This window comes from Trichoderma asperellum, chromosome 5 (genome assembly GCF_020647865.1).
Source record: "Trichoderma asperellum chromosome 5, complete sequence".
Lineage (NCBI taxonomy): Eukaryota > Fungi > Ascomycota > Sordariomycetes > Hypocreales > Hypocreaceae > Trichoderma > Trichoderma asperellum.
The window spans coordinates 1578690-1600576 of NC_089419.1; the positions used below are offsets into that span (position 1 = coordinate 1578690).

General features: G+C 51.8%; 6 protein-coding genes and 1 non-coding gene across 7 annotated transcripts; 4 read left to right on the forward strand and 3 right to left on the reverse strand.

Annotated features, from left to right (window-relative positions):
* Positions 1 to 40: 40 nt before the first annotated feature.
* Positions 41 to 4512, reverse strand: TrAFT101_008683 (uncharacterized protein). Its single transcript, XM_066128404.1, has one exon. The coding sequence runs from the start codon at positions 4088 to 4090 to the stop codon at positions 332 to 334; it is 3759 nt and encodes a 1252-aa protein (XP_065984522.1). The 5' UTR covers positions 4091 to 4512; the 3' UTR covers positions 41 to 331.
* An 864-nt stretch (positions 4513 to 5376) lies between these two features.
* Positions 5377 to 7902, reverse strand: TrAFT101_008684 (uncharacterized protein; the record flags this gene model as incomplete). Its single annotated transcript, XM_024903728.2, has 1 exon — positions 5377 to 7902. The coding sequence occupies one exon, from the start codon at positions 7900 to 7902 to the stop codon at positions 5377 to 5379; it is 2526 nt and encodes an 841-aa protein (XP_024761901.2).
* A 602-nt stretch (positions 7903 to 8504) lies between these two features.
* TrAFT101_008685 (uncharacterized protein) lies at positions 8505 to 9050 on the reverse strand (the record flags this gene model as incomplete). Its single annotated transcript, XM_024905362.2, has 1 exon — positions 8505 to 9050. One exon carries the CDS (start codon positions 9048 to 9050, stop codon positions 8505 to 8507), a length of 546 nt encoding a protein of 181 aa, XP_024761900.2.
* Positions 9051 to 11966: 2916 nt separating this feature from the next.
* TrAFT101_008686 (uncharacterized protein) lies at positions 11967 to 13976 on the forward strand. Its single transcript, XM_024901836.2, has 2 exons — positions 11967 to 12877; positions 12940 to 13976. Exons 1-2 carry the CDS (start codon positions 12234 to 12236, stop codon positions 13904 to 13906), a joined length of 1611 nt encoding a protein of 536 aa, XP_024761898.2. The 5' UTR covers positions 11967 to 12233; the 3' UTR covers positions 13907 to 13976.
* A 2107-nt stretch (positions 13977 to 16083) lies between these two features.
* TrAFT101_008687 (uncharacterized protein) lies at positions 16084 to 18856 on the forward strand. Its single transcript, XM_024909677.2, has 4 exons — positions 16084 to 16183; positions 16256 to 16865; positions 16952 to 18610; positions 18680 to 18856. The coding sequence occupies exons 1-4, from the start codon at positions 16122 to 16124 to the stop codon at positions 18755 to 18757; spliced, it is 2409 nt and encodes an 802-aa protein (XP_024761896.2). The 5' UTR covers positions 16084 to 16121; the 3' UTR covers positions 18758 to 18856.
* Positions 18857 to 18949: 93 nt separating this feature from the next.
* On the forward strand, positions 18950 to 19050 carry TrAFT101_008688. Its single transcript has one exon. It is a non-coding gene; the product is annotated as a tRNA-Ala (tRNA).
* A 1406-nt stretch (positions 19051 to 20456) lies between these two features.
* On the forward strand, positions 20457 to 21392 carry TrAFT101_008689 (uncharacterized protein). The gene is made up of 3 exons (XM_066128405.1): positions 20457 to 20911; positions 20970 to 21104; positions 21172 to 21392. Exons 1-3 carry the CDS (start codon positions 20896 to 20898, stop codon positions 21345 to 21347), a joined length of 327 nt encoding a protein of 108 aa, XP_065984523.1. The 5' UTR covers positions 20457 to 20895; the 3' UTR covers positions 21348 to 21392.
* The last annotated feature ends 495 nt before the right edge of the window (positions 21393 to 21887 follow it).

Below are 21887 nucleotides of genomic sequence, written 5' to 3' on the forward strand. Positions count from 1 at the left end.
TAAGTGGCTTCGCGCTTGGTATCTTGACTCTTTGCTGCCTGGAACAACGCGCTATCACGTGCGCCTAACTCGCTTTAACTACTCTATTAAGACCGAACCTGTGCTCAAGAAGTATCGATGTCAAGTATCATAGTAGATGATTCGTTGAATATTGGTGACAAAATGGGGTTGTGTTGCTGTCAAAGATCCGCTTCATTGTATTAATGTCTAATAATCCGCTATGCAAAATATAGCTCTCAATATCCAAGCACTCCTGCCTACATACTCAAAATAAAAGCAATTGGGTATACCTCTCATCTCATCTCATCTCCTCTGTTTCTCGACACAAACATCACGAAAACTCATCATCTTCATCCCCCCAACCTCCTCCAGAATAATCCACTGGAGACTTGCCCGCCCATCTATTCTGAGTCCCCTGCTGCGCAGCCTCCGTCGGACTCGCCACAGGCCGTTTCGAAGACGATGCCCCTGAGAAGAGCGGAGCAGGCGTCATGCCGTTAGGAAACTGCTCTCCACCCGCCGGGCTGTTTGTATTGGCGTTGAGTGGTGCCGGTCTAAACTGTTGATGAACGGTCTCTGGATGAGGCATAGGTTGTTGGAACTGCAGTGGTTGCTGACCCATTGGCTGTCCACCCTGGAAACTCACAGGGAATTGCTGGCCAACAGGCTGCATCTGAAACGGCTGGTTTGGTCCAGGCATTGCTTGTGGAATAGGCACTGGAGGAAAAGTATGCTGCGGCTGTTGACCTACTGGGCTCTGGACTGCCGATTTGGAGCCGCTGCTCTTGAACCACTTTCCCCATGATTTTCTATTTTCTTTGTTACCAGCTGTAGGTGACGTCTGTTGAGGCGTTTGTAGCGGTGGCAAAGAACCGGGCTGTGCGGCCAATGGCATATTAGGAAGAGGCTGAGCAGTCCATTGCTGCTGCTGCAATGGCTGCTGCATCTGATATTGCTGTGGTGGCTGCTGCATAGGGGGGCCAACTGGTTGAAATCCTTGCATAGGCATCACTGGAGCCGGGCTTTGGCCGGGAGGTCCCATGACCTGCTGCGGCGGTACGCCTTGGATTTGGACAGCAGTCGTTTGTTGAGGTATCTGCGCCTGAGTCTGCAGAGGCGCTGGGACCGGAACCTGTTGGGGCCCGGGTGTTGGATTAGGAGGTGCCTTTGTAAGAACCTTGCGTTGGTTCACCTTCAACGGGGCCATTGCCGCCGCTGCATGTTGAGCCTCATCATGCTCCTCAATACTGGTCAAGAGGTGTCCAGAAGCCGTGGGCCCAATGCGTGTAGGAGACTGCGGCGGTAGGTTCTGGCCCGACGTATCAGGGGTGGGTCCGGTATTTGTTCTAACTTGACGCAGGGACTGAGATCTTTGTACTCCACCAGAGACATTTTCTGGGTTAGGTTGCCGCATCTGAGACTGAGGCTGAGGAGGTAACATCCCTTGCATATTCCCCTGATTCACATTCGCTAGCTGTTGTGGCGGCGCTGACTGTCTACCGCCACCTTGGGCCACGGGAGACTGCGGCAGATCTGGAGGAGGTCTCGCCAAAGACACACTCGAAGGAGGAACTGAAGCTGAGCCTTGAGAGCCAGATACGGATGCAAAATAAGAATTATTGATGTTTTGAGGTGCGATTGAATTTGTAGAGCTTCTTCGGGAGTCAATCGGCGAAGGCGTATCCAAGGGAGCAGCTCCAGATGACATGCTTTGTGATCGAGATCGTATAGGGGATACATCTTCTTGGGTAGGCCGACGCTGAATAGGCCGCTGCTGTGGGGGCGGAGTTTGATAGCTCGCAAAATTAGCATACACACCCGGGTTAACGACGCTCTGTGGCCTTGTTGGCTGTTGGCTTTGCACTGGGGCGGCATTTTGTACTGGCTGAAATGACTGTCGACGCTGTTGTGGGAGTTGCTGTGCTGGTCCAGCTATAGCCGAGCGTGGTGCCATTCCGGCCGGTACTATCACTGCTCCAGGAGGCGGAGGGCCTGTCCTGATTGGCATCTGTTGCGGCTGACCTGGAGCTGGTCCCCGTCGCTGGTTTTGAAGAACGGGCATGGCGCTTGCCGGTCGCATTGGCTGGCGGCTCTGGAGCGGGCCATACGGAGCTATCACTGGTGGTCCATCGTCTTGCGGATATGGCGCTGTAGACTGGCGAATAAGCGGTGGCTGCGGCATCCTAACTGATCCTGTTGGATAGGGGAGCTGGGCTGCGACCTTGGGCGGTATAGGAGGCACAGCATATTGCTGAGCTATCTGTACATTAGACTGTGGCATATTTGGAGCCGTCGTAAATGGCCTTTGTATAGGGGCCGGAGGCTGAGCAGTTGCGATTGGAGGTTGCTGCGGTGGGTTTTGCTGGACAGCAGCAGGAGCCGGGGCTGGAACTGGAACTGGAGCGGGTGTTGGGGTCATAGAAGGCGGGTGTTGGCCATGTTGAATCAGATTATAACCGGACAATCGAGCCTCTTTCCCAGCAGCCTCCGTACTTGAACTGGCACCGGAGCCTTGCTCTGGTCCCTTCAAGGCATCTTTTCTCTCTGGTGACTGTCCCGGTTTTCCACGCGCAGGTCGAAGGACAGAAGGATACTTGACGACTCCAGGTCCAGAATCCACCGGTGCTTTGGACGCAGCGGCCGGCCTCATGCTCATATTCAGAGATGCCTCTCGCTGCAACGCTGGGCTCATTATCCGCGCCGGCAATGGCTGCGCGCTCGTCTGCGGAGCTTGGCCTGGCGCATAAGCTTGGTAGTCCTCCTGTCCCTGTCCCTGACTTCTGCCAGCATAGGCATTGTAAATGGTGCTGGACTCCCGCAGAGTCGGCTTCCTGGCAATCCTGAACGGCCCTGTGGCGCCATTTTTTTGCTCTTGGGATGGGCTGTGCCCTTCGCTCTGCTGTTGTAATTGTTGCTGCTGTTGTTGTAACATGTCCAATTCTTTTTGCAACTCATCTGCCTCAATCTCCAAAAGCAATTCCTCTGCCTCTAGCTTCTTCCGCTCTTCTTTTCTCTGCTGTACATAACGTTGCCGCTCTTCCTGATGTTGTCTAACTTCCTGCCGTCTCAGCTCCAGACGCTGCTGATCCGTCAGCCTCTCCTCCCGTGCGATACCTTCCTCACTGGGATCAATCTCGGCCGGCAGTTCCACAAATCCAGGCCGCGGCTCTATCTCAACTGGCGCCATAACATAGTTGCCCGCCAATTCAACGGGATCCGGGTGCGTTTCCACGCGGGCCGAAGCCGTGTGTTCCGTCGGCATCTCAGCCACCACGCCCACGGGATCAAACTGCAGGTGCATAGGTACGGCCGTTTCTACCGGAAGCTCGTACATCTCGTAGTTTAAGGCTTCCTCGTCGGGTACTGCGCTGGCCTCTCCCACGATATCGTCTCCCGTGATAAAACCCTCAATGGGAGTCACCATCGCGGGTTCCTCGTATGCTATTGTAGGCGGCGGCAGCGGCTCAACAGCCCTTTCGTTCATGGCAGTCGTAGATGCACGGCTCTGGGCCTCATTCTCTGTCCGAGCCACTGTCTCGCTTGTCCGTACCATTGGCGTCGTATTCTGGCTCACCATCGGACTGACGCCCCTGTTGTTGTCTGTTGGCGGTCCACCTCTGAGCTCGGCTCCCACCACCGCCCTCCTCGCCGCCTCCTCCTCTTCTTCAACCAATGGACTTACATCCACATAAGTCCCCGGGCCCAGATACATGAAGTTCTCCGGCTGGAACACCGCCTCCCCCTCCGTCTCGTTGTCGTCCTCGGCGCCGAAATCGTCCTCCCAGACGGCGCTTACGGGCTGCGCCGTCGCTGACATGCGCGATTTCCATCCATCTTCTTCTTCCTCTGCCGCAGTTCGAGCCGTCCGGCTGGGGCCGCCGTTGACGCTCGTATGCCGCTTGACCTGCTGCTGCGACTCGAGCTTCTCTTCGGGAGCGAGGTCTGGCGCCGGAGACGCAGCGTCGATGAAGTCGGGAAACTCGTCGCCCGCATTGGGGAAATGGTACTGCACATGGCCGGTGGGCGTATAGCGGTAGAGCCATCGATTGCCGTCGTAGTCCCACTCCCAGCCGGGCGGGAGAGTGGCCATGATATGATGCCCGCTGCCCTGCCACTTTTTTTTTTTTTCTTCTGCTCTTCAATTCAGCGTGAAACGAGTGCAGAGGACGCTTCCACCAGCTGGTGTCATAAGTTGAGTATGGATGGAGATTATTATTCTAAAAACTGCCTCAATCAAAGTCGTATTCGAACAGCGTCGGGTCGGAATCGAATTGCCTCGTTCAGCTGCACCGTTGTCGCATCGCCGCCGGAGAGTCGTCCACAATCTTGCATGGAGAAAGAACACGCTATACCCGGTCGCTGGGCCAAAACGAAAGGCTCTAAATGAACTAACTGGCTTCCCAATAATTTTTTCGCAAAAGCGACGATACTCCAAGACGATCAAACACAAGAAACCGCAAAAGAAAGGCCCGTGCTCTCCATGCCAGAAGATCAGAACAAGGTGAAAAGGGAACAGAAGCTGACAGCTGACAGCTAAAACGCAGCGTATGAGATGTTGCTTCTAATAATATCCCAAGCCCCGGTGCGGCTGGGGCTCGATATTGGCTGGTATGCGGGGGTCACTATCGACACTATTGAAGCCATCAGAGACGCCTCGTTAGGCGGACTTTGGGCTGGGGCGATTCGGGCCTCTAGTCCGTTCTTGGACGGCTTTCAGAGGTGTAATTTTTCTGTATAAAGACTGACTACAAAACAGAAGTAGGCCATATATAAATGTCATGGATAATGATTCAACTCGTCATGCTCGTGTTAGTCGTTGACATGGGTCGCGTATAAGTGAGAAAAATAAAGTACCTGGGCGTTGTTACTACTACTAGCTACCAAGTCACATAACCCAACCACCTTTCTTACATCTTCAATTTACAACGTTCTTCGAAATATAGTCTAGAAATCTGTCCCTTTTTGGCGGGATGTTTGTTCTCTATTGTGTGCTCTAATGCATACCATCTTAATCATTACATGAATATGGCGTATTTCGCTGCCTCCCTTCGCTCGTCTTATCCTGCGAGCTTCCTGGTATCTCTTCAAATTGGCGATTTCTGCGCCAGCTATCTCTAAATCCGTAAACCATCCATCAAGTCATAAAAAAAAAAAAGATAAATGCAATGCAAGGCCTGCTAATGTTGTGTATAGAGAGTGAATCGCTGAAAATACAAGTCGACCAACAAGCAAATTAAGACTTGACCCCAGCAAATCTTTCAATCTGTGCACAAATCTTTGAAAAGAAAGAGAAGAAGAAAAAAAATATATGAAAAAGGTGAGGAAATAAAGAGGAAAAGGTAGAACGGAGTCAGCAGCATATTGAGATGCATCAGATTAGACCATGTCATTGTGGCTGTGGACGCTCCTAGTTCCGCTCCGTGCGCGTCCAAATATGCGAGACCGCGTTTGTGACTGGGAATCGACCGACATGACTGGAGCCAGAGCTGAAGTGGATGCGCGAGCGTCTGCAGCAGACTCTTCCTGCAGCCCCCTCTCCTTCTCCCGGATAGACGCCATCCTCTGCATATGTACATGCTCTCGCCGTTTTTCGAATACATCCTGGAACCCTCCTGCGGCGGGCTCTTGGTTTGGTATGCTGCGGATGCTAGACGTAGCCCGAGGACGACCGTGTGTTGAGCTCTCGCCGGCGCTGTTGTATGCTGGTGGCGCGGGCATATTTGCCCAGTACAAAGGATGGTCTCGGCTGCCACCAGGGTCGACTCTGAGCGGCGCTTCGATGCCCACTTGAACCATCTGGTACATGAGCTCGGTTACAAATTTGTTGTGGCGGTTCAGTCGAAGAAGTTCGTTTTGGAAGCTGCTCTTGTGGAAAAAGACTATGTTCATAGTACATGATCTCACTTCCTTAAAGCCAGTCATCTCAGTAATGATGCTCGGCTGATAATCCCGCTTATTGGCCTGGACAAACTCTAGCATCCGAGCCTTGAGTTCGTCTATCAGGTGGCCCGGGGTACCAAATTTCATCTCAAGGGGAATGGAATCCGAAAGACCATTAGATCGTCGCTGATTGAGAATGAAGACGGTGTTGAGAAGCGAGTTCGGGGCTTGGACAATGTGCCCTTGCATCTTCTTGAATTCGGTATAGAGCAGCGAAATCTCCGTCACATAATAGTCGTCACCCGTCAGTGTGGCTCCGGTGTTACCATAGATGGTTACACGGTCACCTACATCAAATGGATGCTTAATAAAGACAAAAATAATGGACTGGAGGAACTCCTGAGCCGTTGCCTGAAGCACCCACGCGAGGCCGAGGATCGAGGAACCGGCAGAAGCGAGACCGGCAGCAGTCGAATCTGACAGGATGGCGACGAATACGATGACGGCGATGATGACGATGATGACCAGAAAAACTTTATCGAGCTTCTTTATCACGGAGTCAAGATCCTTGAGCGATGCTGCAATGGCCTTCTTCTCGAGCTGAATTTCATTGCAAACAGTCTCAAACTCTTCCATGGAAATGTCACCATTGAGATCCTTGTCAAACATGCTAAACGCTGCCTCAGCTTCCTCGACAGTTTCAAAGGCAATCTGCAGATCTTCCAGGTGGACAGTCTCGCGGCCCTCCCGCACGACGCTCCGGTAGATGAGACGCGCGAGAGTGTGCGCAGATGCGGTGCTGCGGAGCAGCTCAGCAACGATCCTCCGAGGATGGTTGTTGTCAGCCCCTTTACGGCCCAGAAGATCGTTGCCCACCCTGCCGGCAGCATGACCGACTTTGCCCAGCACCTGGCGGGCATTGTTGTGGAAAGCTTTCAGAGGGGTTTGCAAGCCACTTGCAGAAGCATTTCCAGCGCTGTCTTTCCAAAAGCTGTCGGTAGTCTCAAGCTTGGACTTTGCATATTCAAAAAGGCGAACCAGTTGACGGATGTCTCCTTTGTTGTTCTCGATTCGAGTGGCGTATGTTCGCTGGTGAAAGCTTTGCGCAATCCACTGTATAAGGATCTTCTCCACGAAGTTGAGTGCGGCGAGGACAAAAAGCGCAATGATGACCTTGTTGACGATGCTAATCCAATGGACATCGACTTCGTCTTCTCGTCCTTCTGGGACCGGAGCACGGTGGCTGTTCATGGTAGGCTTGAAGGAGATGAGGATGGCTAGAAACCACAGAAACATGGCCGTATGCAGTTCGAGACGCTGTCCAATGTCCCGCCACTTGTGGGCATTGGTCGACCCGACCATTCGGGCGACGCCGTGGAATAGAGGAGGAATAAGATTCGTAATCATCCGTGTCACCCACAGCGAACACCAAACGATTTCCAGCCAGATGCCGAACCACATAAGATAGACACCACCAACACCACCAACGGCGTCTTTAACCCCATTGAATCTGTACGTGCCAAGCAAGACGGGGGCGAGGAGCAAAGCGGCGCCGGGGATAAGGTAGATGATGTATCGAAAGAAGCGGGGGAACTTGCTGATGAAGAGCCACAGCTTGTAGAGGGCGGCATTGGTATTTTTCTTCTTCTCCAGGACTTGTTCCTGGGCGGGCTGGTTGAAGGCATCCTCTGGTTCGGGGCTGTGGTGTCGGATTCTCATCCGAGAGCTGGATGCCTGGTCATGTTCCTGGTTAGAGACCATGCGCTCGGCGCGGAGAAGCTCAAGGTCATCGTTGAGACGATTCGCCTCGGCACGCTGGCTTATCGGGGATACAAGGTCGGCGTCTTCCTGGGGAGGGGCCAATGTATTGGATGTGTTGAAGGTGTCGAGGGTTGGCGCTTCGAATCTTTCATATTTTTCGTCGTACCGATCATTGAACTCCTCGTCGTATGTGTCGCCCTCCCGCTCTTCAATCCGATTCATCTCTATAGAAGTCCGATGCGGCTGAGAAGTAGAAGGCATGGCGGGAAACGGCTCTCCAGCCATTGCAATGTCGCGGCACAGCTGAAGCACAGGTTGGCTTAAGCGCAGGGACTGTGGAGAAGAAACTGGGGAAGGGGAAGCTGTTGGCCGCGGTTTATAAGATCAGAGAAAAGGCAGAGAAACAACGCTTATGCTAATAAGAATGACATCCAGATAACGGAACCGGCGGGAGCTCTCCGCAGCTAAGGCTAGGGCTCGGTCTAGCACGACAAAGGTCGATGCCAAAAGCGCAGGGTTCGAGGGATCGGCGTGGTGTTTTTGTTGGCCGTCGTGGTGGAGCGAGTGACGAAATGATGCCGTTTCTGCGAGAGGGAGTGCGCAGCCAAGGCCGGGTCTTCTTTTTATTCACTGCCTGCACAGTTGGGAGAGGGAATCCACCCGTGGAAAAAGTCAAACAAGAATTAAAAGAGGAGCCGCCTCATGAGTCAAATTTTCTCTATTGATAGCTACGGTACCTGTCGGCGTGCCTGGCCGTTGGATGTGGCTAAAAAAGTCTGCGCTCGAGGATATTCCGGGAATACATCGTCCATTTTGGTGTCGCTGTCATGCCCGTTTTGGCCTCGACTAGTGCCCTGTAGCGCCTAGCGCCATGGTTTTCGGCGGCTGAAGAGCGCCTTCAGGGCAGCGGTGCAGCCACAGCTCGGCTGCTGCTCCCCCTCCCCAAACAAATCTCTGCCCTGGCTCGCTATTTGCCTGCGGGTGCACAGAGGCAAATACAGGGCAGTAGCGCATCTGCTAGCGCCCATCGCTAAGAAGCGCCACGGAACAAGGCGCCTCCGGAATGCTTCATGCGGTCTAGCGCGGTTCTGCCACATGCCAGAGAACACTCTCGAACGTGCTTTTCGGGTTTTCCACGCCGCATCCTGTTTATTTTTCCTGCAGCAGCAAAGCCCGAGAAGAAGCAGGAATACAGCAGCACGCTGGGCATCCCCAGAACCGCCGAGGTCCGCTGGATCCACGCGCCCACCAGCTTGCTCTATGATTTCCCTGATTTCCCCTCTCAAGCTTTTTTTTTTAGAATGATGCTTGACAGGGTGCTTGACATGGTCGTTGGCGATCGCAGTGGAGCTGGATGCCGGGCTGGAGTCAGTCAAGCTTGGCAAGAAAGCGCACCGGGGAATTGCCATGACCGATTATCAGAGATTTGCTCTCGGCTGACTCGATGTGCTTGCATTTGGGGAATAGATGTGAGAGTCCTGCTTTAATAGCGGGCGTTTGGAGGGGATGGGCATCATGCCCGGCGTCCATCCTGCAGCAAATTATTGGCTGGATGGCGACGATGGCCTCAACCCGGCCCTGGACCCTCTGCGAAGTGATCGGCATCGTGCATGGCGCGCATACCATCCAGCCATCTACACCGCAGTAGAATACATCCCGTGCAGCGCAAGCTACCCGCCGTTTCCGCCGTTTCAGCGCTACAGCTCCGTGCGGCGTCTCAGACAGTGCTACATTCTTTGCGTGCGTCAGTATCCAAAACCCGGCTGGCCCCCTCCACGGAACTTCACCTCGGCCTTTTCACCGTCCGAGCCACGGCCGTGCTCTCACTGTGCTGCCGGCCCCGCGTCCCGCCGCTACCAGTCCCGCCCCGGACCCGCAAACTGTGGGAGCGACACGTACGCAAGCTTCGAGCCCCAGCACCAAGAGCCATCGGCGATTCCCATGTGCTGTTCGCTGCATGTTAATTGCTTCCTGGCGAGCGTCATGTTGGTCTGCACGAAGTTAAGCTAACAAGTTAGCAAATGGTTATCGTCCCCGTGGCGCTTCCGCACGCAATATCTGACAGGCAAATCAGAGCCGATACGCTTATCAATCCCCTTGCGATCCCTTTTTTCCATATCCCCAAAGCAAACACATATTTCAGAGATCTTGAAAGTATGACATCCAAGCTCCACAGCCAGGCCTCCCTGTCAATACGAGGTGGCAAAGACAGGCTCCTTCATTTGCTCATCATCGCTCTCAGGTTCCGCTGCGAATCGAGATTGACCATCATCACACACATACACACATACTTGGCACGCTTGGCACCACTGAAAAAGAGACCAGAATAAGCATAATTCAATTTGTTTCCACAATTAGCCTAAGCGCCTGCATATGCACATACGTAAAGCTCGGGGCAGTATGAAGCTTTTCCGCAGCGCTGTTTCAGAAGCGAAATACCCTACCGTATATGGATCAAATATGTACGGAGCGCGACCCCTCATATTCAGTATTCAGAATCTATCCATGGAGTAGATTCGATCGCATACGGTCCGTGTCGAACTGCCATGCTCTTTTTGTTTGTCTCCTTGACGGGGTCAGGGTTGGCATCATTGTCGCCTTTTGCAAATGATTAGGTACATCGTGAGTGCGCGTCCGCAGCAAACCAGGACGCCCCTTGTCACAAAAAATGGGCCCAGGTGTACATACGCAAATGCCCAAATTTCAACTCATACGTCAAGTAACTCTTGGTCTTTTTTCTAATTAAAGAAACTGCCGGATGATATGGAACTTCCAAATTAAGGTCCTTTGCAGAAATTTGGTTCCTGATAGCCCGTCAAGCGGTGGCTGATCCGTCATGCCTCTCAAGCCTCCATTACGCGGTGGCGCATCCTGGAATGTAAATCGTTTTAAACAGTCATCCAACGTCAAGCGCTATTACGCAGCTGTCAAAAAGAGTAGAAATAAATTACAACTGTGGTACAGTATTCATTGACCTTGAATAATGAAATGAAATTTATAGAGACGTCGTCTGGGCCACGATTGAGAGCCAAGCATACCGCTCTTTGATCCTAGTAGAGCCTAATAGAAATGAGCCAACAGGGCTACGTAGGACAGCTTAGGAAATTGAATCTTTTTTACGCATCAGCGATTCAAATTAAGCTTCTTACGGTACTGAACCATAGCCATACAAGATCTGGGGTATGTGAATGATATATGATGAGACGAATAAATGTATGTTGTTAACTATTTGGCACATCACGCCTGAAACACCTTGATCCTGTTTATGGCAAACAAACATTTCTTGGGTGCTGCTTAGATAGGCTATGAGAATCACCACGGGCTTGGCAGTAGTCCCCGTGTCAAAGCTATATGCGTTGCAGTAAACAAGTGCCTTATGCGAGTTACCGATGCAGGGGATGGCGATGGTTGCATCGAGCAAATGACTAGTCTCGGCCAGAATCTTTAATTTTTACCGCACTAGGCAATTGGTATAATGCGAGCAAGAGAAACATATCTTGATACTAGTATAGTACAAACAGTCGTTGGTATCGCCAGCATAGTACTATTGACTATTAAGTCGCAAGTTCGAGGGCCGTTGAGCGTCAACTTCAAGGTTGTCTAACCTGGTACAGCTCGTCTGCAACAGTGTCTCCCATTGGTCGCACAAGTCAGTTTATCAGCCTCCCAAAAGCAGATCTCCGATTTGTGCGCCCTCAACGCAGTTTTGTTTTGTCGTGTGCTGTATCCGTTGCATCTCCTCATGACCCCCTCTTTCCCCCCATCTACAAGTCATGGTTCCTTGTCACGCCGCTTCGCGATTGGCCGCACTTCTAACAAGGGGTACATTATTACCGACCTTGGTGCACAACGTCCCAAGTGATACACCCGTCAGTTACTTTATTCGTCTAGCACAGTTGACCAGCTCCAGCAACGAGATCATTTTGGCTAAATGTAACATCTCGGCAGTTGGGGTAGGGAAGCTATTTGTTACCCTCTTTATGAAGACCAGACTTTGACTCCGAGAAAGAAAGTCATATGTGTGTCCATGGCCACGCTGAAATGCCATGCATAAGCTGAAAATTGGCGAATTGAGGAATCACTTTTTAAGTCCCAAAATGCTCATTGCGCTCACTAATATGCACCTTCACAAGGTTCGTAACCAGGGCCGCTCCCTTGACTCAAGATAAAGCTCCCTTTTAGCGGCGGCCCCCATCTTCGTTAGAACGCGGGGTGCAGCAGAATGCCCCAGAACTTGACGCTTTCGGAAGTCTTCAGTGGATATAGCTCGCCTTTAGAGCATGGCACTCAGTGCCGACGACCAAGGCAGATACGCTGCCCGGCTATTATCTACATGTAGGTACCTGGTGTAGACTAGGGGTAGGTTACATATAGTAGGCGAGCTGGGATAAGAAGGTTCACCTCCTCAACGCCTGGTGCGCAGCATCGTCGCCAGGCTTTGACATTTTATCATCTCCCATCTTTTGGCCATTTCTATAAGTCTCGTTTGTGGTTCCTTTTTCCTCGCATCTGACCTTCGTTTTGGCGTCTTCCAAGTAGTGGCTATCGAGTATTGGCATTATCTACCAACCATCATACCATCACAAGAGAGGATGGATCCCAAACAACCAGAGGACGTGCAGCACTCCGAACATCTTGAACCCCCAAATTCTTCTCGCCACGGCGCAGATCGTGCGCTGGCCATTATTGGCGACCAGAAAATCGAAGTTAGCGAAGAAGACAATCGCCGCATCCTTCGAAAGACCGACAGAACCATCTTGGTGATCCTTGTATGGGTCTACTTCCTCCAAATCCTTGACAAGTCAGTCCTGGGATATGGCGCGACATATGGCCTTAAAGCGGACACGAATCTCAGCCCCGGCCAATATTCTCTCATCAGCTCCATCGCCCCCATTGCCCAGCTGATATGGCAGCCATTCTCGTCTGTGCTCATCGTCAAGGTGCCTCATCGCATCTTGATGCCTGCTCTCTGCCTCGGATGGGGCATTGCACAAACCTCCATGGCGGCATGTCATAACTTTTCTAGTCTTATGGCCACACGATTCTTCCTTGGCTTGTTCGAAGCCGGCTGCTTGCCCTTGTTCAGCGTCATCACCAGCCAGTGGTACCGACGAGCCGAGCAACCCATGCGCGTCGCGGCGTGGTACGGGACCAATGGACTGGCAACCATCTTCGCTGCCGCTGTTTCGTATGGGCTGGGGCAGATTCAGTCACCACTACTGAGAGAATGGCAGATGTAGGCGCAAGCACCCAACACTGCTCTGAATATCAATCTTGGCTAATACACTCTCCATCTAGCATCTTTCTCTTCGTCGGACTGCTAACCATCGTCTCTGTTCCATTTGCTTATTGGAAATTGGACAATGACATCCTCTCCGCGCGATTCCTTACCGACGAGGAGAAGCCAAAGGCACTCGAACGGCTTCGCGCCAACCAAACGGGCACTGGTAACCGAGATTTCAAATGGGAGCACGTTATTGAGGCTGCCCTGGAGCCCAAAACCTATCTCTGGTTCGGAATGACGCTGCTGCTCAACGTGGGAGCAATTGTCACCGTCACATTTGGCCCCCTTATCATTAATGGTCTGGGCTTTGACAAGTACAAAAGTAGCTTACTGAATATGCCATTTGGCGCCCTTCAAGTAATTGTCATCCTTATCTCCAGTCTCTTGGCCCAGAGGGCAAAGTTAAAGGGGGCTATACTGGCTGTCTTTGTGTTGCCGGTCGTCGCTGGGTTAATCATGCTATACTGCATCCCTCGGGACAAATCACATCAAGGAGCTCTACTTGCTGGATACTATCTCCTAGCTTTCATTTTCTCCGGCAATCCTCTCATTGTCTCCTGGATCGTCGGCAATACTGCTGGAACAACTAAAAAGTCAATCATCATGAGCGTATACAACGCTGCTAGCTCTGTGGGCAATATCATCGGTCCCATCTTGTTTAACGATAGAGATGCACCTGCCTACAAACCTGGCTTACGATCATGCCTTGGCGTTTTCTCGGCATTGGTTGGGGTGATTTTACTGCAGTGGGCCAATCTAGTTGTTCTCAATAAGATACAAGCCAAGACTCGAGTACGCAACGGAAAGGAGGCAAAAGTTATTGACCGCTCTATGCAAAACCATTATCGCACAGCCAGGCACCGTGAAGATGGAGTACTTGAGGATACTGAGGGGGCCAATGAAGGGGAGGATGCTCTTGGACGAAATGCTTTCTTAGATCTCACAGACCGTGAGAATGACGAGTTTGTATATATCTACTGAATCAAAGCTAAAGGACTACCTAGTGCAGTCTAAGAAATGAAGAGAGCCCAGTTTCCTAATAAACGCCGCGCCTCTATTAATATGTTTTGCGATCCCTTTCAATGAAATGAGTGAGCTGAGAGATGTGCCTTTCTTCGTTTTGCGTTGTAATGTATATTTAGGACAAGCCGTGTGTTCCGCTCATGATTTGCCGAAAATTCCTTGAGGAGTCGCAAATTTGGCAAAAAGTACAAGAATCCCGCCAAAGAGGCACATGGCGCCACTAAACATGGTGACCTCCTCGAAGCCTCCATAATGGGCCACAAAGGCGCCGTCAATAGGAGGTCCTATCAAGACTCCCACAGCTCCCAAGGCCAGCCCCATGCCAGTATAAGTACCAATATGGCGTGGGTCATCGGCACAGCTTGTGATGGTAACTGTTGCTCCGGAGATGATTGTGCCAGAGGTGAAGCCGAAAATGGCTGTATACGCGATGATGGCTGCGTTGTTATGCGTCGAGTTCATGCAAAACGCAACGACGGCGGTAACGAGAGTCCCCCCGGCATACATGTTCATTTTTCCGTACTTGTCAGCCAGAATGCCGGGGATTACACGGCCAAAAGTCGAAGCTGCATTGAGGATGGCGGGCAAGTAACCACCGAGAGTTGCGCCCATGCCTCTGATCTGTACGGCATACGTCGGAAGGAAGATGATGGGCATGAACATTCCGATGAAGGCGAAGAAGGTGGAGGCGATGATAAGCATAAACTTTGCATCTTTGAATACCCCGGTGATGAAAAAGGCGGTTGGTCGCGGCGGCAGGCGGGCCTTGATGACGATGATGGAAAAGGTCATGAACGGCACCATGAGAAAGCCGATGATTCTGACGGTCCAGCCAAATCCTATAGATGTGGCGTTGAGCATCCTCGACACGGCAATGGGCATGATGATGCCGCCAATGGAAGAGCCCGAGATTGCTATTCCGAAGGCGGCTGCTCTCTTTTTGTCGAAGTAATGGGCGAGCGCGCCCATGGCTGGGAATTGGAGAAATCCCATGGTGCTTCCCATGAGGACGCCTTGCACGAGAATGATTTGCCAGTATGTTTTGCATAGACTCAACATCATGACGGCGAAGATGTATATGACGGCTGCGGGTTGCATAATCTAGATCAAATGTTTGTTGGTTTCTTTCTGATATAGGTAGGGTTTACCGAGTTTGACAAGATGCAAAGGGGGGCAGGTAGAAACAAGATAGATGATAGAGATGAGGTACATACCTTTACTCCATAGCGATCAAACATGGGCCCTCCAATCATGCCTGTGAAGAACTGCAAGAATGCAGAGAGAGAACCGATCCAGGCCACATCGTCGGGAGTGTGAGTGCGAAGCTGGTGAGTCAAGTAGTACTCTGTAAAGGTGCCAAACGAGTTGGAGAATCCCAGACAGCAGAAGAAGATAGAGGCAGCTCCACAAGCGACAAGCCATGCTCTTAGACCGCCGTCAGGGGCTGGCTCTACTTCGTCCGCGGACAACGACTGCCTCTCTTCGCCGGGGGCGAGTTGTTCGAGGGCGATTTGTTCCTCTGGAAGATGAGCGGGCTTCTCTTCCACCGAAGTTGTCGTCGACATGGCTGAAAGATGGCGTCCCTTTGAAAAGTCTCAACAGTATCTATTCTGCTTGTTATATAGAGCTAAGGCTACAAAGGAGCTTCTGCCTGATGACCTCGTTCAGATAAGGTTGAAAAAAAGGTTGATGAACCCGGGATCCGTCCATCTCTTATATATACCAACGACATTCTATCCATCTATCTATCTAAGCCCAAACAGTCTACCTGCTCTCCCAGACAGGGCCGCTCCATCATGCGAGGCTCCTTCAAGTCCCATTCTCGGAGATGATAAACTGGCCACAGACTCGGAGGGTTTCTCGTTGGACCTGCTTCCTCGCTGCAAAGTATAAGCCGGGGTTTCGCCCAAAGAGGAAATGGCTTGGCTTGGAACGCGATATGCGAAAATCTCGGTTTTGGCCTGCCAGAGTCCGGGTGTCCGAAAAGCCATAGCCCGAGGCCGATTCGGTCTTAGTGCCTGTTTGGGGAATTTCCCGAATCAATGTCCGAAGGAATCGTCATCACATGCGGCTCTTCGTTTTCGTTTACCTATTTTGCGACTTACAATTTTTTTTTATTCCCAATTATCAATCTCATCATTTTATTGTACGTCACTAGAAAGAACATCTTCTCATGGAACACACTCCCAAGACCGTCGTTGTGGAGGGTGAGCGCCGCAGGCGGAGACCTGCAATGTAAGCCCGCATCTCAGCTTCAACCAACTCCAAGTCTCAGCAGACAACTAATCAAAATCAAATAAAATGTAGATCATGCGCTCTGTGTAGGAAACGAAAACTTCGATGTAATCGGCAGCGGCCTTGCAGCAACTGCATCCGCGCCAAGGCCGAGACATGCGTTTATGAGAGCCACAACAACCCAGGGGCTCTCGCGTCTGCGCAGAACCCGGTTGGCGTCTTCTTCCTCGATCCTGATGCGCCCAGATCAGCTCCAGCTCAATCCGTCTCAAATGCCAGCCCGAATGAATCGCTGAGCACAAGAAATGCCACTTCGAATTTGGCGACTAGGAATCTGATAAGCCCGTTGACGCCCAGAAGCCAGGATGAATCAATCGCCAACCGAAGTGTCCTTGAGGATGGCAAACCTTGGTATCCTATTCGCGATTTTTGTCCAACCCGGCCAAAGCCTTCACCACAACAGCAGCAGCAGCAGCAGCAGCAGCAGCCGCCGCGATCGCAGTCTCCTTATGAATCTCCTGAAACGGATTTCCTCAACCAAGCGCCTCACATAACTGGAGGGGCTATCCACTTCCATCGTGGCCATAATTTGCCAAACTCAACTGAACCGGCTCTAATACGGAGCGTTACACACAAGACGCGCTTCTTTGGCCAAAGCCACTGGATCAATGTGTTCCAAGTAGTAAGCAGATATCTTCCCTCCACCTCTACTTAAATGCCCCCAAAATTTGCCAAAGTATGTTGCTCACTGGTATTTGTGTTTCTTAGTTCAAGAACATGTTTGTCTTAAACGACGTACATCTTCTGGAAGAGAAATCCAATACCTATCCTCTACTCCTCAAATGCAAATCTCTAGCGAGAATCATTAAAGCCAAGAGAAACCCCCCTTGGCCGACAATCCCGACAAGAGACCTGCCGGAAAGGCAGGTTTGCGACAAGCTCATCGACTGCTACTTGAAGACGACGGAGAACATACACAGAATTCTGCATTTGCCGTCCTTTAGGAGGGACTATGAAGAATTATGGGAGCCCGGGGCCTTTCCCGATATAGCCTTCGTCGTCCATCTCAAGCTGGTGCTAGCTCTCGGCACAATCTGCTATGATGAAGAGTTCTCCATGCGACCCTCAGCCATTCGCTGGGTATATGAAGCGCAAACGTGGATATCCGAGCCCGAGTTCAAGGCTCGCCTGGGCATCCAGTTCATACAGACTCACATACTACTACTCCTAGCTCGGGAAGCCGTGGGAGTCGCCAGCGATTCAGTCTGGGTATCTGCAGGCGATTTGGTGAGGCGGGCAATGCACATGGGCCTGCATCGAGATCCGCACCACCTGCCAAAACGATCCCTCTACGCCACCCAAATGCACAGGAGATTGTGGAATACAATTCTCGAAATGCTCTTGAAAATGAGCCTGTCGTCGGGCGGCCCTCCGCTCATCTGCCCCGACGACTATGACACGGAGCCCCCCGGCAATTTTGACGACGAGCAGCTCATGACTGAGGGAGTCGAAAAGCCCGAGAGCGAGTACACCAGCATGTCAATTGCGCTTGCTCTTCGGAAGACGCTCCACGCCCGTCTTGCGGTGGCGAGCTTCTTAAACGATCTTACTTCGTGCGGGACGTACGAGAGGACGCTGGAACTCGACGCCGAGTTGCGATCGGCTTACAAGATTCTGGTCCACACTCTGCGCGGGTTCAAATCCAAGCAAGCAACCGGCGAAGCAGCGTACGGCCCTTCTGATCTGGACCTGCGATTCGTCGACTTCATCATGCAACGACACATATCCGCCCTCCACACGCCATACTTCATCCCCGCCCTGCGGCAGACGAAATACGCCGTATCGCGCAAGCTCGCCATCGAAGCCACCCTCAAGATCTGGGCCGCAGCCTTCCCTTCCTCGGCCATCATGTCCCACCGCCACATCCAAGGCCCTTCTTCTTCTTCCTCTTCTTCCGCTTCATCCACATCCAGTCTCAGCAACGAAGATCTCCTCACGCGCCTCTCCCAAAACGGCCCCGGCTTCTACAGAATGGCCTCCATGCAGGCCAGCCTGCTCATCACCGCCGAGCTCGACACGCAGCTGCGCGAAGAGCAAGGTCTCGTGCCGCTGCCTCTGCGGGCGGACCTGCTCTCCGTCATCCGCGAGGCCCAGGACTGCAGCCTGCGCTGCATCAAGAGCGGCGAGACAAACGTAAAGGGATACCTGGTCAGCTGCGTCATCACCTCCCACATTGAAGCCATCATGCGCGGTGTCGATCCGATTGAGATTCCGCCCTTGTTTCGAAAGGCTTCTGAAGAGGCGATGGAGCGTTGCGTACGGATTTTGGAGGAGCGCGCTGGGCAGAGCCAGGATGTGGGAGCTGTGGATGAGGAGGAGGATATGGGTATTGGTATGCGGCAGCAGAGCCCGGATTGGGATTTTTTGGTAAGTCTATTATCTCCCCTTTCTCTGTTTACTTCGTAATAGTTTTGCTTATATTGTGTCTCTGTACAGATTTCTGACGCCATGTTTGCGTATAACACTGGGCTGCATGAGCCCATGAATTGGTTTCTCAGCGATGGCACTCGCTGAAGATGTCTCTATGTAGTAGTAATAGGGTCCATACCGGGTGGCTATCATATTGTAATACTCGTAATGTAAAACACATAATCATCATGTACAATAGCTAAAGAAACACTTGTATTAATCTTCAGTATATCTGGCTGTAAATGGTGTAAATGGTGTATATACCATCTTACGACACAAACATTCAACAACGCAAATGGGCGGATGGTTTAGTGGTATAATTTTCCCTTAGCATCAAGCAACCTTCGAGCTGCTTAACCGCATGGGAAAGGTCCGGGGTTCGATTCCCCGTTCGTCCAGATGTTTTTCATTTTTGCATTCTTTTCTACCTGCTTCACTTTTTTTTCCTTGTGGATACAACTATTATCCAAATTTTTTTTTTCTTTGGAGCGGATGTGGCTTCGGTGGGACTCCGGCTCGGTCTTTAGTCGGACCCGGGATTCGTCGGAGGTACGTACCTTTTTGTTAGACCCTTATGACTAAGGAAGGTACGTTGAAACTAGGGGTCAAGTCTCTTCGTCCATACTTGACTCTGCACGAGGCCAGCATGAAAGACAAGATGGATGCAGATGGATGCAACCCTTCAACACGCGCCATTAGTCTCAGGCAGCCCACGCAGCGAGTTAATTAATTCATCGTCATCGTCCCCCAAAAGGAGCAGAGGGCAATGCTTCACCGCCTCGTGTCTGCTAGTAGTCGTAGTATTGGTTGGTAGCTCCTCTGAGAGATCTCCCGTGCACTTGTAATATCGCTACTGTTTCGAGGTAGACTGACAAGGACACGGTTCCAGCAGAAGCCTTCTCCAGTTGATGCTAACATACCAGGAGTGTCATTTTAGCGCCTGAGCTTGTCTCAATCCAGGGTCATGCACATAGTACTTACACACACGCGGGACGCAATAGTGGTCTAAATTAACGAAATATTTTAATAATAAATAGTACGGGGTGCTGTATGTGGGGGTGCTGTTCCGTGCATGTATTGGATATGCAAGCCAACTACTCTGTTCAGTCAGCCTTTTCATGTGTGTAGTAGTAATGGCTTGAGGGGATGGTAGTGTAAAGTAGCTCAGTCTAACAAGATATTAGCCAACATTGGTGGTTAAAGAGGCTTCCGAGATACGGTGACATCCTATAACACGGTTATATCTCAAGGTTCAGGGCACAGATATCATGCCCCCTCACACATTTGTGAGCCCAAACATTCGATAGCATAATGTTCCTTGATCGTATAGGTAATATTTCTCGAGCTTCAGAGGGGTAATCCTTTCTTCGAACAGGCTCCTGCGGAACAAAGATATTGGTGGGGGAGGCAGAGGAGGGGAGAGGCAGAAATGGCGGGGCACGTCTTCAGGAAGCTTGAGTAGGCATAGCTCCGACAGCTCAACAAGAAATCATCCTGGCGTCGTCAATGCGAGTTATTGCACCGTTGTTCCTTTTGCGACAAGTCACTCGACTTTTTCAGCTGTCCAGGGATTCCATCACACTCCAAAGCAAATGGAGGCCATACCAATAATAGTACATAGCAGTGTGATAGTCGGCCAGAGTGAAGGGCCGTAGCGCCTCTGCCCCTCTATGCTCCACGTTGATAGGATATGACGTCCGTAGCTATGAAGTCAGGGGGAGCAAACGGGTGGCCTGTGTAGAGTGAGCTGAGCCACAAAGGTGCCCAGCTGCTCTCCACGATTCAAGGCGCAATGGTCTCCAATGCCTCGCTGTCCTCCGGCTGCTGAGCGTGGAGACTCAAGGGACCCATTTGCCACACTACGTATGTGCTGGGAGCCACCAATCGCGTTATCATGGCTCCTGGAGCTTGCGAGTCCAGATCATCAGATGGCCGGAAGCTGGACGGCGAGTCCACGAATGGGGTCCCCTTGATCCACACTGCTACGCCATTGAAACTTGCCAAAATAACAACGCAGTAGCCTCGGGTGCATCGTTGAGTGTATGGCTAAGGGGCAAGGGGTTATCACGTAGATCATTGGATGTGCAAAGGGTCGCGAGGCCTCTGACCCCTCTTGCGCGGTGAGGCAGCTCTAAGCTTATAAATAGCTCTGCCGCTCCCACTCGTAACCTTCTTTTGCTTCTCTTTCGAATTAAACACTCTTCTTCTTAACTCCACATACCACACAACTTCTCTTATTCACAATGGGTTGGTTCGACGGTATGGTGATCTCCAGAGCTGCCAACTGTAGTGCGATGTCGTCTAATTGATGTTACAGATTCCTCTGATCAGGCTCAGGCCTACGACCAGGTCACCCAGCGACCTCACGAAGCCAAGTGGTCTCACGAGCTCATCGGCGGTGCTGCCGCTTACGAGGCCGCCAAGGCCTACGAGGACCACGTTGCCCGCAACGGTGAGAATGACCGCCATTGCTGGACTCCGATATTAAAGTTCATCTGTCTAACTCTTTGATTGCGCAGGCCACCCTGACGAGCACGCCCAGGCCAAGGAGATCCTCGCCGGTGCCATTGGCTTCTTCGTCGACCGTGAGGTTGAGACCAAGGGCCTTGACTTCATTGACCGCGAGAAGGCCAAGCGCCACGCTCAGCAGCAGGCTGAGGAGCAGCTCAACAACCAGTACGGAAACCAGTGGTAAACACAGTCAGATAGAAAAGAAAAATCGACAGTGCCATTGAATCCATTCGCTTTGTTCCAAGACGCGTGTGACGATGCGGGGTCTGCGAGGACCCCTCCATGAGGCCTCTCCATAAACTGTGGTGTGGCCGTTGGCTGGGTGGGATGCAGGCATCTGCTGCATCTGTCTCGCAACTCGCAGCCTCTGACTGCTGCCCACCCCAAGCCATCGTAACTCAGAAAGAGTGAGGGGGAGGGGGCTTCGTAAGCATGAGCCTGTAGTATGTACCCGTAGTCGCAGCACCAGCACGAAGCTGACGCTGTAAATGCGCCCGTACAGAGTACTTTGCGTGAATTGTGGCCAGGCGTCACTGTAAACCAATCTGAGTCCGCCCCTGGACCCGAGTGACGATAGTGGTTGGCTAGCCGGGAAACGATTGCCGATTAGCCCCAGGCCAAGCCGGCTGCTGCAGGCATAGTGGCTGAGAAAGCTTGGCTGCTGGAGAACGCTGGGCCAGGGCCGACTTGTGGATGAAACGCTCGAGCATTTGCGGTGCAAAAA

Excerpts from the sequence above, each read along its gene's own strand:
- TrAFT101_008683 (XM_066128404.1), bottom strand. The coding sequence starts at position 4,090 with ATGGCCACTCTCCCGCCCGGCTGGGAGTGGGACTACGACGGCAATCGA.
- TrAFT101_008686 (XM_024901836.2), top strand. The coding sequence starts at position 12,234 with ATGGATCCCAAACAACCAGAGGACGTGCAGCACTCCGAACATCTTGAA. Across the intron at positions 12,878-12,939 it reads CTACTGAGAGAATGGCAGAT|CATCTTTCTCTTCGTCGGAC; the intron begins GTAGGCGCAAGC and ends CTCTCCATCTAG.
- TrAFT101_008687 (XM_024909677.2), top strand. The coding sequence starts at position 16,122 with ATGGAACACACTCCCAAGACCGTCGTTGTGGAGGGTGAGCGCCGCAGG. Across the intron at positions 16,184-16,255 it reads CGCAGGCGGAGACCTGCAAT|ATCATGCGCTCTGTGTAGGA; the intron begins GTAAGCCCGCAT and ends AATAAAATGTAG. Across the intron at positions 16,866-16,951 it reads GGATCAATGTGTTCCAAGTA|TTCAAGAACATGTTTGTCTT; the intron begins GTAAGCAGATAT and ends TGTGTTTCTTAG.
- TrAFT101_008689 (XM_066128405.1), top strand. Across the intron at positions 21,105-21,171 it reads GGACCACGTTGCCCGCAACG|GCCACCCTGACGAGCACGCC; the intron begins GTGAGAATGACC and ends TTGATTGCGCAG.